General features: G+C 48.1%; 1 protein-coding gene across 5 annotated transcripts in view; it reads right to left on the bottom strand.

Moving 5' to 3' along the window:
- Positions 1–935: 935 nt before the first annotated feature.
- Positions 936–15,464, bottom strand: part of LOC112265118 (spectrin beta chain, non-erythrocytic 4) — a 52,161-nt gene continuing 37,632 nt past the window's right edge. For 2 of the 5 annotated variants that reach the window (XM_024442170.2, XM_024442166.2), the window contains 18 exons: positions 15,194–15,457; positions 13,307–13,531; positions 12,881–12,970; positions 12,512–12,790; positions 11,969–12,099; positions 11,043–11,247; positions 10,378–10,623; positions 10,151–10,285; positions 9,719–9,963; positions 8,911–9,097; positions 8,709–8,793; positions 8,344–8,540; positions 7,048–8,144; positions 6,898–6,967; positions 6,483–6,766; positions 5,214–5,381; positions 5,056–5,098; positions 936–4,866 (listed from right to left, as the gene is read on the bottom strand). In XM_024442170.2, the coding sequence (XP_024297938.2) occupies positions 4,594–4,866; positions 5,056–5,098; positions 5,214–5,381; positions 6,483–6,766; positions 6,898–6,967; positions 7,048–8,144; positions 8,344–8,540; positions 8,709–8,793; positions 8,911–9,097; positions 9,719–9,963; positions 10,151–10,285; positions 10,378–10,623; positions 11,043–11,247; positions 11,969–12,099; positions 12,512–12,790; positions 12,881–12,970; positions 13,307–13,531; positions 15,194–15,457 (4,224 nt within the window). In that variant the 3' untranslated portion in view covers positions 936–4,593. Of the gene's footprint in view, positions 4,867–5,055; positions 5,099–5,213; positions 5,385–5,571; positions 6,767–6,897; positions 6,968–7,047; positions 8,145–8,343; positions 8,541–8,708; positions 8,794–8,910; positions 9,098–9,718; positions 9,964–10,150; positions 10,286–10,377; positions 10,624–11,042; positions 11,248–11,968; positions 12,100–12,511; positions 12,791–12,880; positions 12,971–13,306; positions 13,532–15,193; positions 15,458–15,464 lie in introns of those variants that run through there. The other 3 variants (XM_042295900.1, XM_042295899.1, XR_006078656.1) reach the window with 3 other exon arrangements.

A 15,464-nucleotide genomic window follows, 5' to 3' on the forward strand; every position in this document is an offset into this window, starting at 1 on the left:
GGTGGCATCCTATGACAGTGCCAGGTTGAAAGTCAACGAGCTCTTCCAAATCAAATCAAATTTATTTGTCACATACACATGGTTAGCAGATGTTAATGCGAGTGTGGCGAAATGCTTGCTTCAGTAAGGCCCTTCAACTGCTAATGTTTGTCTATGGAGATTGTATGGCTGTGTGCTCAATTTTATACACCTGTCAGGAATGGGTGGGGCTGAAATGGCAAAATCCACAAATTTGAAGGGGTGTCCACATATTTCTGTATATATGGTGTATCTACTCAGGGTGGAGGTGACAGTGACATAACAGACAGGAAGTAAAAACAGAAAGTTCCCCTCACAACTGGGCTCCAAGCAACTAGGCACATTGGTTTACAGGCATGCTGAACATTATCACAATGAATCAAAGCATTATTCATTCAATACATGTAAAACTGCGTAAACAGATCAAATGTTTGAAGGTCTGTAGTTGTTAGCTTCAATAATATTATGTGGACTTGCTGCTATTTTGTCCCTGGCTGTAGTAGCAGTGACATATTAATGTATGTTTTTATGCATGAGCAGTGTTAATACTAAAACACTTAAATTAACCGAAATGCTTTGCTTGATCTTGGCCAGGTCGCAGTTGTAAATGAGAACATGTTCTCAACTTGCCTACCTGGTTAGATAAAGGTTAAATACATTTAAAAATTAAATTTAAAAATATATTTAAAAAAGTACTTTACACCTTTTTCTAATTATGTAAAGAAGAGTGAATGTAACTAGAATTAGTATTGGTCCAACATGGTCCTTTGGCCTGCATATATTTGTAGAGCCAATTGACAAGATGTTGGCATTGAACTGCACATGCAAACAAAATTAACAACACAGTGTTTTTTTTTTTTTCCAATATCACAATTTGTATTTATCATTTCAAAGAAACAACTGTACACAGTCAATGGTTTTAAGTTGGATCTGTTTTATACATTATTATTCATTCATTCACCTTTTCCATGTACGTAAGTGTGTCACCCCATTATTGTACAGTGATTGTATAGCGACGGGATGAGACTTCAAAACATGCAGAGCAGTATCATAATAGCGACTATGTAATTCATGCAACTTCTGTGTCCTGATATTGTGATGTTTTCCATTGATGTTGTACAAATTAACCATTTGCCCCATGAATATCCCCCCCAAAAAAAACAACATTTTTTCCTTTTCACAGCAAAAAAAAACCTAACGTAAATTCTTTCTTTACAAAAAAATACATTAAGCAATTACATATTGTACAGGTCATCAAGCTGTTGAAATTTGCAAAACATCCATTCAGTAGTTCCCTAAAAACAGTGGTGCTCTAGGGTCAAAGGTCAGGAAATGAACAGTAGGTGTTGAGCATTGACTTAGTTAAACAACTAACAATGGAACACCCTGGATGAAAACAGCAACGAAATCATTATTCCCTGAAATGAAAAAAAGAACGTATTCTAGAAAATACGGATTTGAGTTTATAATGGCATTAGACTATTGATTTGTAACGGTTGCGGTGTGAATGCTTTCATGAAGGAAGCACTCCAGGACTTAACGCACATCACAGATGCCCAGTTACGCAATGTTCTAACATAACTGAAACATCATGACTGCACAGCTAATACAGAAGCATTGTATCAATAATGAGATTCCTCTCACAAGTCTCCCTGTGACACGCTAATGCTTGTGTGCATCAACTGCAGGTTATAAAATTGTGCTTTCTAGTCATTAACAACATCCAGCTGGTTTGTCATTTGAAAGTCTATAAGCTCAAATTGCCCTCTGTGCGACAGAAAAGTACAGGATAACATGGATCCCTTGGCCCTTGGCCATGACAACAGACGGGTTGGCCAACATTTGGAAAAATGACTACTGGTCATTTATCCAGATAGCTACTGAATGAAACCTTAGCATGAATAATTGTATAGGCATGTTTGGCTTTAGGATGTGATCGTACTTCATGCTCTGTGGCTGGAAGTCCAGCTGTTAGTAAAGTGTAACAAGCAAGACAAGATAAACAGCCATACGAAATCTCATATCACGGTTGAACATGATACGCTCACAATTTTCAGGCTGGTGTACTTCATGTTCATTCATGAAAATAATATAAAACCTCATACTCCTGTAATCCAATAAACACATTTCCCTCTAGGACCCTGAAGCACCACTGCTCCTCAAGCAATAGCACTGTGCAATGGGGGAGCGTTTTAGTGCAAAGGAAAAGTTGCATATAAATTCTCGTTTCGCATCAACAATGAGTTCCTAGCCACCTCCCGAAGCCACCATAATACTTGGACCGCATACCATCTGTTTAGAGTGAGACTATGGCATACAAATAGGAGATCTGTGACAGGAGTACACAGAGAACGCAATGGTAAGCAACATTTCCAAACAAAGTTACCATTCGGAGACATCCAAATTAGTGTTAAGACAGTTACGTACATCAATTTGAGACCAACTCGTTTTTATTGAGCATATTGTTTTTGGAATGAGACCATCCTCCATACGAGCTGCCCAGGCAAGATTAGAGTAGACTTAACAACAGATAGTAGTGAATACTGCACAGTGAAACTCCTGAATGCAAGAATTCAGCAGACTAGCAGTTTATTGCTAGAATCCTCCCCACTACACTATGCTAATTGTACTGTATGCCACGCAGTCGTGTGTCATACGAGTCTCAAAATTCACCACAGAATCTCATAGATGTCCACAGTGCCCTATTTGAGTGTGTCCTATGTCATGTATTGTACTGCATTTCACATTCCATGTGATAGTTATGCTCATTCAAAAATAAGTTCTGCTGATCCTTGCCTTGTTGTGTCCAACAAGCGTTATGGATTGCACTGATTTGGCATTCAACGCCTATATAGATGCATAAAATGTGTTTAAAAAAAAAACAAGGTAGAAAAAGCTACTCAGGAAAGAGCTCATGATATTTGCACTGTACTATCTCGTCGCCGTCACTCCTCACTTCTGTACAAATCTCTGATGTAAGGAACAGGCAAAGGATTTGTCCACTAGCTTCCATAATGTAAGACTTCCCGTTACCAAATATGGCTTTGCAGTGCTAAGACAAACAGACAATTGTATTGTATGATGCATGGAGAGGAACAAAGTGAACATCGTTGCTGATAGCTACATACTGTGAGAGGAACAAGAGATTTATCCCAAGCAAGACATGCATGTGATTCATTCATCCAGAAGCTTTTGTTTACATCCATCTGACATCGACTTGCACTCCTGAGGCCTTGGAGTGACCAATCGGCACCGTATTACTTCTGTGTGGCCCCTGAACTTAGATCCTTGCTGTGTCCTCATCAACTTCTGTGGTTAGTTGAGCTGTTAGAAGCCTGGCCTGTGGAACGGCAGTGCCTGGAAGACTGAGGGAGAACTGAGGACGCAGATGTGAACAAAAAAACCTGAGCTATGAAAACCCTGGGAGTGGTGAGCAGCTGAACAGACACACACACACACACACACACACACACACACACACACACACACACACACACACACACACACACACACTCAGACACACACAACTTAATGTATCTTTGACTGTCTATAAAAAGCATTGTGATATTTTCTGAATGGACAAAAATAATGTTGACTGGGTATGTGGAGTGTGATTACCACCATCTGATAGTCTTTGAGAAGAAAGGGGGAGGATTTGGTCTTGTGAGATGGCTTCCAGTCCTATCCCTCTGGTGCTGGGTGGCTATGGCTGCTGGGTCCCTGGGGGCCTCTCAGGGGCCCCAGAGGAAGGCATAGCTGAGTATGGCCGTGGGGGCCAGCCTAGCCTCTGGGTAAGGGTTCCAGGTCATCCATTCAAAAGCCAGAACAAGCTTTGTGAAGACTGTTGTTACCTGCCTCTTCTCTTTCTCCTCTGGCTCATTGTTGAATTGTACAAATTCAATTTGGATGAGTTTGATGATATTACAGTTTTGTACTGAAGAAAGTCAAAGTGAGAAAAGAGAGTCCAGAAAAGAATGATGGCAGAGTGAACGAGCAGAAATACAAAAAAGGAAACAGAAAATAATTGTTCTCCAAAAAGAGGCCGTTGTGTCAAACATTTAGGCATATTTCATTCTCTTTTGTTTGGGAGTATACAATTGGATGTTCTAGACATACAATACATAAATAGACAGACAAGAGTTACATACAGATACAGCTCATCTCTTACAAAAAATAAAACGTAAAACGTTAGGAGCTACTTTTTCATACTACCAGTGACAACCCTCTTGTTACATGAGTGTCCATCTCTCTCACATTGCTGCCCTGACGAGGAGGATCTGCTTTCTGCAGTGCACCGGTGTCACCACTAGAGGACAGAGGTGGAACGAGCCAGGCAATAAGTGTTAGTGACCAGGTCTGACACCCTCAGAGCAACAGAGATAAAGAGAGAGGGCAACGAGGGGCACACTGATATTCGTGCTTCAAATCCCTCATGTCAGTTCACCAGGGTGATTTTCCTGTCTTTTTCGACACTAAACAGAACTGACGCAGACAGATGAGAGGAAAGGGTTGGGTCTTGACTGGGAGTCTTTTATACCCCTCTCCCTTTCCCCCACCCACCGCACAACATCAAACTCATTTCTTCTTGCTGGACTTTTCTGAACGCTTGGTGTCCGATTTGGTCTCACCCTTATCCGACCTCTCAGAGCGCTCGGCTCTCTGCGGCCTTTCCCCCCGGTCAGACTTTTCTCCCCGCTCTGACTTGTTATCGGCCTTGCTGCCGTCGCGGCGCGTGCCCTCGTCCGTGGATGAGGTAGTAGGCTGGGGCTGACCCCATTTGGCAATCTCCTCATGCTCTGCGATGCTCTTGTTGATGTTGGTGGTCCAGGCCTTTAGATCATCCTGTGACTCGGAGAGAGAAAGGGAGATGAGAGAGAGCATGGGACAGGACGAATGATAAAGAACAAGAAAGGGAAAGAGAGAGGGTGAGAGACAGAAAGAAAGTTATTTGGCACACGGACAAACATTGCAGAATCACATTGTTAATATATGACTGTGTTTCCATGAAAGAGCAGTCAACCTTCGAACGCCTTTTACCTCATCCTTTGCGTGGAACAGAAATTCACTTCCGTCTTTCGTTCTGAAACAGAAGGACAGAGAAGTTGAGGGTAACACACAAAATGGCTATCTGTACGGTAGACAAGACAAGCAGCATGACCCTGATTGACAGACTGCCTAAAAGGCAGAGTACTAACTTAAGAGTAAAGACGTTTTTCTTCTTCTTGTATCCAAGGGTGACGTCGCAGTGGCAGTGGCCGAGGTTGAGCATGGGCTCGTTGTTGTAAGGTGTGGCGGTGTTCTTAGCGTCCTTATAGAAGCCTATCTTTCCTTTGTTCAGCACACAGTACAGGTTGACCCAGGATCTGCTGTAGGGGCGGGAGGGGGGAAACGGGGCGCGTTCAGCAAAAACCAACCACAGGTTTAATGCCACCTAACCTCACTCACCTGGGGGAGTTCAAGATGACTGGCCGGAGTGGTCCGAGGGGGAACACACTGCCGAACAAACAATGAACCGCCGACCGTAGCGTGCATAGGTGCATACACGTGGCTTACCTTTGTGGCGAGGTAGGAAGAACAGCCAGCAGCAAGGAGCAACAGGAGAGAGGAAAAAAAAAACAGAGTTTGGTTAAATGACAGTATTGGTATTAGTGAACATTCATCTCACCTCTTAAGATGATTGAGTGTAACAAACAAAAAGCTAGGCTTTACCTTGGCATGTACATAGCATTACATGTACATCAGAAACATTCATCCAATTGGTGAGTGAGCAGTGGGTCTCATTTGTGGGATGAGTCTGTTGCGTTGCGTGTCAGCCATGGCCTCCAGGGGGCAGTGCAGCAGCGAGAGGCGGACGGTTCAGTCTCCGGGGGCCAGAGACCCGTGGTAGGCCACCAAGCATGGCCGACTGAACGAAACGTCTCTCGGGAGGAAGCGGAGTGATGTGTGGGTCTCTGCAGGGACCTGTGCGTGTAGCATGGCTATGGCTGCATATCGTACTGGCTATGGGCCAGAACCAGCACCAGGTTCGACCTTAGGCCCAGCAACAACATCCATCAACCAGACCGCTCTCCGTCAGGGGCCGTGTTGGTTAGGCACCATGCATGTGGCAAGCAGTGGAATGGCTGGTGGCTATCTCTTGGTTGAACTCTCATTCTGATACACTTCTGATCAGAATTCTATTTTCAATAGGTTACAAGAGCATATGTCAACTCGGGTCGTAAGCTCCAATAGGAATGTCTGAACATACAGTATGTCAGACCAGTGCTAAAGCTCCAATAGGATGAGCATATGTCGACCGAGACCTAAGGCACCAATCAGATGCTGGAACATATGTTAATGCCAGTGACATGCAACCAATTGAACATTTCGTAGGTAAAGTCAGTTGTTTTGTTAGCTTAGCATGCTCATAAGATCATGCCTGGTTGTTTTGTCAGACCCCCCCCGTCAGGAACCTGGATGCCCACCTGTTAGAGCTCTTCCTCATGGTCTCGATGTCCAGCTTGCGGAAGAGGAAGCCCTCGTGGTGGGCTGTGTGGCTGGGAGGCTGGGGGACCGAAGGGCTCACGCCCTGAGCCACCCCTGGCTCCGGCGCCGAGCGCGACCGCCGGGTGGTGGCCTCTCCTGCAGATGGGTCCTTGGGCCGGGGTCTCCGTCGGGGCTTAGGACGATCCCTTGCTCGCGGCCGGTCTGGACGTCCGGAAGACTTCTCTGGCACGCCGTTCGGCACTTTAGGGACCTCCCCTCGTGCCTGAGGGGAGAAGAGAGAAGGCAGAGCTTAGACTAGAAATACAATACATAGCCGTTAAACACTCATTAACAGTATTTATGTATAGATAACTGTGTAATAAAGGCGGCATAGCTGGTGAACAGAAGACTCACCGTTGCTGCCTCTCTCTCTTTTAGCTGCTCCACTATATCAAACAAGGTCTGGCCACCTGACTTTTTCTCCCTGTAATCAGCCAAGACAAAAAGTGATACACCTTTCTGCAAACAGCACTTAATGACACTAAGGCGCAATGTAGTACTCACGTAGAACGTCTGTCTGACTGCTCCTTGGCTGTGTCGTGTTCACTGGACTCCTGTCTTTCCGTCCGGTGGCGGTCTTTCCTCCGGCCCTCGTGTCCGTGGCCCTCCTGCTCGCTGGACGTCTGCCTTTCCAGCTTCCTCTCTTTGCGCTCGGCCCGTTCCCGCCACACCTCCTGGGGCAGCTCATCCCGCCGCGCCTGGATCATCAGCGCCTCACTAGAGTGCTGGCGCTCCAGCCTGGCTTCCCTGTGACTGTCCCTACTGTCCCTACTGTCTCTGTCCCTGTCTCTCTGCTGGGGCTCCGACCGGCTGCTCCCCGCCCGGTGGTCTCTGCTGCTGGGCTCGCTGTTCAGCCTCTCCCTGCCCATCCCCTCCCTCCCCATCTCCTGGAGTACCACCTCGGCCATCACCGGCATCACGGGCGCTGGCTCCATTAACACAATATCTCTCTCCCTCTCTCTCTGCTCCCTCTCTCGCACCTCCTTCTCTCTCGCCTTCTCCAGCCTACAGGCCACCAGCATGGGCGTCACCATGTCGTCCATGTGTTTGATCTTAGGCTGCCGGAGGTACTGCGAGGCTTTCACCTCCACTGCGGCGGCTGCCCCAGTCACAAAGCTTGCAGCTATCCCTTTGGCCTCGACCGAGGGGGTGACCAATCCTGCTGCCAACCCTCTGGCTTCAGAGGCGGCAGTCCCAAATCCTGCTGCCACCCCTCGGACCTCCATGGCGGCGGTGGTCCCTAAATTTGTTGCCTCCACAGCGGCTGTTCCCAGCCTGGCTGCCACCCCGACTACACCACCAGCCACTCCCCCCATCATGGGGATGGCCTGGGCCTCCAGACTGCTGCGGTAGCCACTGGAGCCGTTCATGATGGGGGTGTAGTTGGCTACGGTGGAGCCCAGGCGGCGGGCCACGGAAGAGGGCGAGGGTTCCTGGGGGGGCCTTTCGGCTCTGGGCTCGGCCTGCTCGTAAAGGATCCGTCTCATCAGGGGGGAGCCCTGGCTCCGGGCAGGGGACGTCTCCTGGGGGTCCAGGAACACCTTACGACCCAGCAGGGGGGTGGGAGGGAGCTTACTCTGCTCCGCTTTCATCTTCTCCACCTGGAACCAAATCGAGGTTAACTAAACATCAGCACTTCATTGTAGAATCTCCTCTACAACAAAATTAAGCATAACGTAAACACGAAGCCATTTGACAAGTTACTTCAAACAATCTGTGCTCTACAACCTCTTGTAAGCAACCAGAAGAAAGACGGCATCAGCTAAGGGTAGTGTTAGTAAGCTAGGGATAGTGACGGACCGTGGTGAGGCGTCGTAGCGAGCTGAAGCGCTCCTCCCAGGTGGCGGCGGCCTTGCGGAAGGCCTCGTGGCGGCGGATGAGCTGCTCCACCTCGTCCACGCTGGCGCCCAACTCCTTGCTGTTGATGAAGGGCTCCTGGGCTGTCAGCCAGGCCTCGGCCACCACCGCTTCCTGGGCAAACTGGTGCACCTCCAGCACTGAGGCAGAGGAGAAAGAGGAACTCAGTGTCTGAGAACAATGGGAATCAAATTGTAGCTTACTGTGGTTCAAACTGTATTATGGAATGCCTTGGGATAATATCAATTAGAGACTTGAGGTGCCAGGTACTAGAGTAGTTCCATTCAGGTAAAGTCAGAGGGACTCACTGTGCTGCAGGACCTCCCAGTGTTTGTCCCATTTCTCAGACAGCTCATACTGCTTGGCCACCACCGTATCCAGCTTCTCCTTGATCTAAAAAGACATAGCATTTCCATTGAGTTAAATCTGAACTAGTGACTGTAAATGTCATCTAAACTACAGTACCATCCTCCATGTTCTATGGCAGAACCCTGGCAACAGTGCTGTTACCTCCTCAGCAGCAGGGTTGCGCGCGGCCAGCAGCGTCTTGCCCATCTCGATGCACTGCAGCACACTCTTACTGCGCGCCTCCACCTCGCTCTTCAAGCTCTGGTGGTAGTTCATCAGTACCTCCACTGAGGACACATCCCTGAAAGGACCAGAGAGTCCAGAGCCCGTTATATCGCTGGAGGGAATGCTGACAGTGAAGGAGAAGAGCACAGGGTTACCCACCATGGAAGACAAGGGCCAGAAAATAACACTATATTAAAACTCGCTCACAGTGCATTGCTTTGACATTTTTCATGATAATTTTTTGCTCTCTGTGTTTTCTGTGCTCTCTCTCTCTCTGCATCTCTTGGTGCAGCTCTCCATATTTGGCATTTCCGTAACATAAATGAGTTCCGTTTTGAGTTATATTATGATAAGGTACTAAAATCAAAACAGGCCCCTGAACTTGCAACTCAATCCCATCTGGTAGACAGACAGAGGGATGACACAGAGCAGTATGAGATACACCATACATACAAACTGTAAATATAGATATTTCATTGAATGTTTAACAAATGCCCCATTCACATAAAAAAAAAAATACAACCTTCCAGTAAAGAGATACACAACTTCCTTTTGGATTCTAGCTGAAGTACATTATGCATCTTTCAGCCTCTCCTAGGTGTTGAACTAAGGATGCTAGGCCTATAGTATTTTCAACAAAAGGGTCAACTTTTTTCACCCTTCTTTTTTTTCTCTTGCTCACCTCACTTTAATAGAAAGTGTATGCCTCAACCATAAATATACAATTGTGACCCCAATTGTATACCTTGGATTGTCCCCTGTGCCGATCTGAGAGATGATGCTGTCCATCCACATGATCTGGTCTCGCACCACCCCGAAGAACCGCAGCTTGTCTGTTGCCGTGGTGATCTGCACTCGGCACTCCTCGCAGGAAGTCAAGAGATCCTTCCAGCAATGCATCACTTCCTGTTCCCGGCCGGCGATGGCCTCAGCCTTCTGCCCGGCGTAGATGGTCCGGAGCTGACCCGCACTCTCCTGGAGCTGCCTCACCTGGACACAGACAGACAGAGACGGGTGGTAAATTACATAGGAATGCCTAAAAACACTGCAAAGATTACTGTAGTAATGTGATGAGAAATGTAATGTGACGTGTTACCACATTGACTGCTTGTTTTGTTCAGTCTTCCTTTTTTAGCCTTATGTGCATGTAAAATAGTGACAGTGGGCGGGGCCTCACCTGAGTGACGAGCAGCTGGATGTCGTGCTCGAAGCTCTGCATGAGCCTCTGCAGCGTGCTGGTGTTGGCGGTGCCACCCTGGCGCGCCCGCACCTCGGGCAACCTCCGCTGCTTATCATCGATTTGGGCCAAGACCTGCAGCACAATGCGATACCGGCCCATCAGAGACACATCAAAACACGACACAGACCTGTATCCCTTAGCACTTCTTGTGGTAGAAACGCTACCTCGCGGCAGTCGGTGAAGAACTTGTGGAGCTGGTGCGAGGCGGCCAGCATCTGTGCCCGGGTCTCCATGAGCTCCAGGAGGTCGGCCCAGGCCTCGTTCACGCCGTCCTTCCACTCGGCGATCGTGGCGGCGTCGGCGTGGCCGTAGTCGATCAGCTCATCCACCATCTGGTTAACCGCCGTCACACGCTCCTGACCCAGACTGCCCGTCTCCGACGCAAACTCTGTGAACTTCTCCTGCAGGATCTGAAGGGAGGAGGAGGAGAGAGGAGGAGAGGAATGAAGGGATGATCAATATCTGTTTGGCCAAGCTAAGCACTGTTGCTAAAATGGTAATGGGCTACTTAGAAAAACTAAATCCATTGAAATACATGCTACTTCCTTACTAAGCAAGAATACAGTGTACTGTATACCATTCTTTGAGCCATATTAACTCTGTTGCCAACAGTCTTTAGACACACGCTATAACAATAGAGGCCATATAGCAGAGGCTTTTAGCCAAAGCGACTTAGTCATGCAGGAATGCATTTTCTACATATGGGTGGTCCCAGGAATCGAACCCACTATCCTGGCGTTGCAAGCGCCAATGCGCTACCAACTGAGCTACAGAGGACTACCAGGATTATCAGATTGTTGAATGTTTTGTCCATTCAGGTCCCACTGACCGTGACGTGTTCAAAGTCCTGTCCCAGTTCTGGCGAGCTGGCCACCACCTCCCTCTCAGCGATCCACTGCTCCAGCTCGTCCACCTCGTGGTTGAGCTGGTAGAGCCAGTACTGCTGCTCCAGACGAGACTTTCTCTCCTCCACCAGGTCCTTCAGAGACACGTACAGCCGGTCCATCTGACACTGACGCTTACTGATCTGCTCACTGAGACACACACACACACACACACACACACCAGAGACAGGGTTAGAGATGAATAGTAAACACAGGGTAAAATTGAGGGGTAATGTGTGGGAGCTGAGATCCTGCAGTGAAACTAATTTGGACATGTAAAACCATGAGCTGCTGTTGAGTTTCCAGAAGGAGTAAATGTGAGGAGGATAAGACTTACAAAGCAAACTGAACAACATGAGAACGACATGGACAGCCCATAAAAAAACCAATACCCTACTAGTGCAGAGATGCAGGTCTAGCGTCGACTAACAGCTAAGAGCTAAGGTGATAGCGCCGTTAGCATCGACACCAGAGACAGAGAAGTATTACGGACCCAGTGCTGACCCTGATGTCACCATGATTCACTCTGCTGCCATAACAGAGCAACAGGAGTCTATGACTGGCCTACTTTACTGTGCTGTACTACCTTCTCTACAGGGGTTATGTCATTCAAGCAGCCTGCCATTTACTACCGGGTTACTCCTCAGCACCCAGTAGACAGAGTGTAGAGGCCCTGGGTCCTCTTCAATCAAGTCACAAAATGAGATCCTTAGTTATCGTATATGGGATTTCCTTTGAGCTTTTAAGGCAGTATTTTAAATGTGCATTTCATGACACACTCACTTTACAGCTACTATAACCAACGTTCGATCCCACGAAAGTCTTGGTGTGGTGTAGCGTGGTGAAAGGTTTGTGGGGCACCAACACTGACCTGTCTGGATGTCCCATCTCCAGTAGCTGCCTGCACTGCTGGGAGAGAAGGCCTATCGTCTCAGCGTAGTCCTCTATCGTCTGCTCCAGTACCAGGTGCTTCTTCAGTAGCTGCAGTGTGCTGGGCTCATCCTGAAGGGGAGGCCACAACACTCTTGACAGTCCATTCTCACAAACTTCAAAATGCTAACAATTCAAGGGGAGTGTTCATCACAGGAGGTTGGAGGCACCTTAATTGGGGAGGACGGGTTCGTGGTAATGACTGGAGCGGAATCGGTAGAATGGTATCGAACACCTGGTTTCCAGGTGTTTGATGCCATTCCATTTGCTCCTTTCCGGCCGTTATTATGAGCCGTCCTCCCCTCAGCAGCCTCCACTGGTGTTCATGTACAGTTGCTGATGTCTGGAGGGACACAATGACATTGTACTACACCTATGCACATACAACTTTTCCCTCTTCCAAAAAGCCAATCATCTTACTGTAAAAAGGTAACTGGGCAGATTAAGTACATCAGCGCCTGGTGATTGGCTCCTAGCCGCCTACCTTTCCCTTTTCCTCGTTCATCATGTGCAGCTCCTGTTCGCTGAGCCAGGCCTCCACCTCGGCCGTGTCAAAGTAGTACTGCTGGGCCTGGTACATGGCATCCAGCACCAGCTGTCTTCTCTCCGTCTCGGCCCACAGCAGACCCCACAGCCCGCTGAGCTGCTCCAGGCCCGCCCGCACACAGTCAGCCTCGGGGCTGCGGATGGAGGCGATGACATTAGCTCTTTCCAGGACGTCCTCCACCCTTGCCCGATGGCCCTGTAGCTCCCTCTGCAGAGTCTGGGGGGGACAGAAAGATGGTGTCCAGATAGATAGATAGACAGACATGTACTGTAAAGATGTGGTTATTCTCAGCTAGCTGCCACACACCTGGTTCTTCTTCATGAGCTGCTGCACAGCCTGTAGGCTGGAGCCGTGCTCCTGAGACGTGGCGGCAGGCAGCCGCTCCTGCACCCACAGCTGCAAACACATCACAGGTTAAACTAGCAAAGAAGCACCTGCAAACTCTGGTAACTGTTCTAGGGTTATCACCAGCATGGTACTGCATCAGTTTAGAGTTACATGCATCTTTCTTCAAGATAAATCTTCAACAAACAAAAAAAGGGGGGTTAGTCGCCGACTTAAGCAACACTTCAACCCTTGTCGATGACACTTGTAAGTCACACTTTTAGAAGCAAATGTATGCGTGAAGTGGTCTGAGTAGACTGGTCGAGGTGTGCGGGTGTTCTCTAAGTGTCTGTAAGTGTGCGTGGTGTGTGTGGGTATAATCGGAGGACGATCAGGACGGCCACTCACTATCTCATCCTCCAGGTCCCGGCCCACTTGGTGAACCTCCTTGGAGGCCAGAAGGATGCGCCGGCGCTCCTTGAGCGGCTCGATGAGACGGACGATGCGCGTCTCCACGGCGGACTGGCGCTCGCTGACCGTGTCCATGACCTGGCCCTGCTGGGGGACGGAGGCCGCCGCCACCTGCAGCTCCCCCACCTCCTTATACCACTCCTCCATCTGACACTCCATCGTCTGGAGAGAGGGAGCGAGGGAATGTGAGAGGGAGTGAGAGAGGAGGTAGAATGGACGCAAAGGGGGATGGAATCGAAGCGTTTGAGGAGGGGCGAGTGAAGGAAGGAGGGAGAAAGGATAGGTTAGGAAATAAAGAGCGGGAGGGAGGTAGTCCATAGGACAGTGAGACGCCTGGTGAGTATTGAGGGGATACATTGGTTCATCTATCGATCCCCTCTCACCAAAATATCCGGACAACATCCAACTCAGGAGTCAGCCACTGATGGATTTCCTAGGTGTACATGATCAGTTGCTCTACTGGTCAGTCTGTCATAACAATTAATGAGAAGTGTTTGGATGATAGTAGTTAGATCTACTGCAATTGACTACAAGGCAATTACTTCTCCAGAGCTGTCAGGTAATTCTGAGGGGGGTGGTGATTCTCACCAAGGCAGTGACACTCATTTTGGGACACAAGCATCAGGTTGAGATCACCAGGGAGGTGAAGTAGTGTCACTGAGGCTAACTACTTCGAAAAGTGGGCCAGATGCAAAGAGTTGTTGCATGGGTGCCATGGTAAAGTGAATTAGAGTAGGAGGCAGAATGAGGCCGATCAATCCCTTACGAATTCACATGACGATTTGACTTTGGGAATTCTTAGGAATTGGGAGGAAAAGAGCCTTCGGGACGGCTGCCTCGGTACCTTCTATCTGGTTAAATGAATCCCCTGACATTCTCAGAGACACATATCAGAGACTAGCACGAGAATAAGCACACTTTCTATTGGCTTACAAATGTTACCCCATTGAATCACAAATAAAACAAAACATGGGAACATTATTTCTAATTTTGAAAGAAATGGTCCTTGAATTAATAGACAGGACCATTTCTTAGTCTCACACAGACACACAGACACACACAGTGGAGTGGAGATTTTCATACATTTCCATATGAAGCCAAAGTTTCCAGGGTGAGACAGTGATTCTGCTCACACCATAGATCACAGGGTGAACAGCGGGACAGGATGAGACAGTGATTCTGCTCACACCATAGATCACAGGGTGAACAGCAGGACAGGATGAGTGAGTGGTAGTGGCTGGAAGGAAGCAGAAAGAAAAAAAATAATACTAGCATTAGAGTATAAAGAGGGATAAAATAAATAAATTAAGAGAGAAAAAGGAAAGGACAGGAAAGGAAAGGAAGAAAGAAAGAATGAAAGGAAGGAAGGAAGTAAGGAAAGGAAGGAATTAAAGGAAAATAATGGAAAGGAAAGAAAAAGAAAGATTAGAGTACCCATGAGAGAAATGAACTGAAGTGAAAAGGTTACTGTACCCCTGGATGGAGGTTGGGTGGTGGAGCATACTGTACACAAAGCACAATTACAGGCTGAAAGGGAACTGTAAGCAGCCCTTAGGGGCAGCATGCTGTTGGAGAGGAGAATGAGAGACGCATGATGAACTGATAAGATGTATGGACCCAGTAGTAGTGACAGAACAGAGGTAGAGCATCCTGGACAGGAAAAACACCTGAACCACCTCCTACTGTATAGGTTGTTCACACAGAACAACCCTAGGTTTTTCATTATGTATGACAATAGCTTCACCATACCCAAAAATATTCCCAACTGATCACAAAACCAAAAACTGTAACAGTAGTTGGACCATATAATGAAGAGGAAGAGACCTGGAGCTTCTTGAGCTGCTTGTTGACGCTGGTCAGGTCCTGACCCTGGTCCACGTAGCCCAGTTGTCCCTCCAGCTGATGCAGCTGATGGTCCAGACTGGTGTAGCTCTGCACCAGCAGGTCAGCCCGGTTGGCTTCAAACAGCTGGCGGGCCTTGGCCTGGGTGGTGCTCTCCAGGTCCTGCCAACACTCGTGGATCTCCCCCAGCTTCCTCCGCACCACCGGGCCCAGCTCGGGCTTCTCCTGGATCAACTGCTGGCCCTCCTGGAGG

The sequence above is a fragment of the Oncorhynchus tshawytscha genome, linkage group LG13 (genome assembly GCF_018296145.1).
Source record: "Oncorhynchus tshawytscha isolate Ot180627B linkage group LG13, Otsh_v2.0, whole genome shotgun sequence".
NCBI lineage: Eukaryota > Metazoa > Chordata > Actinopteri > Salmoniformes > Salmonidae > Oncorhynchus > Oncorhynchus tshawytscha.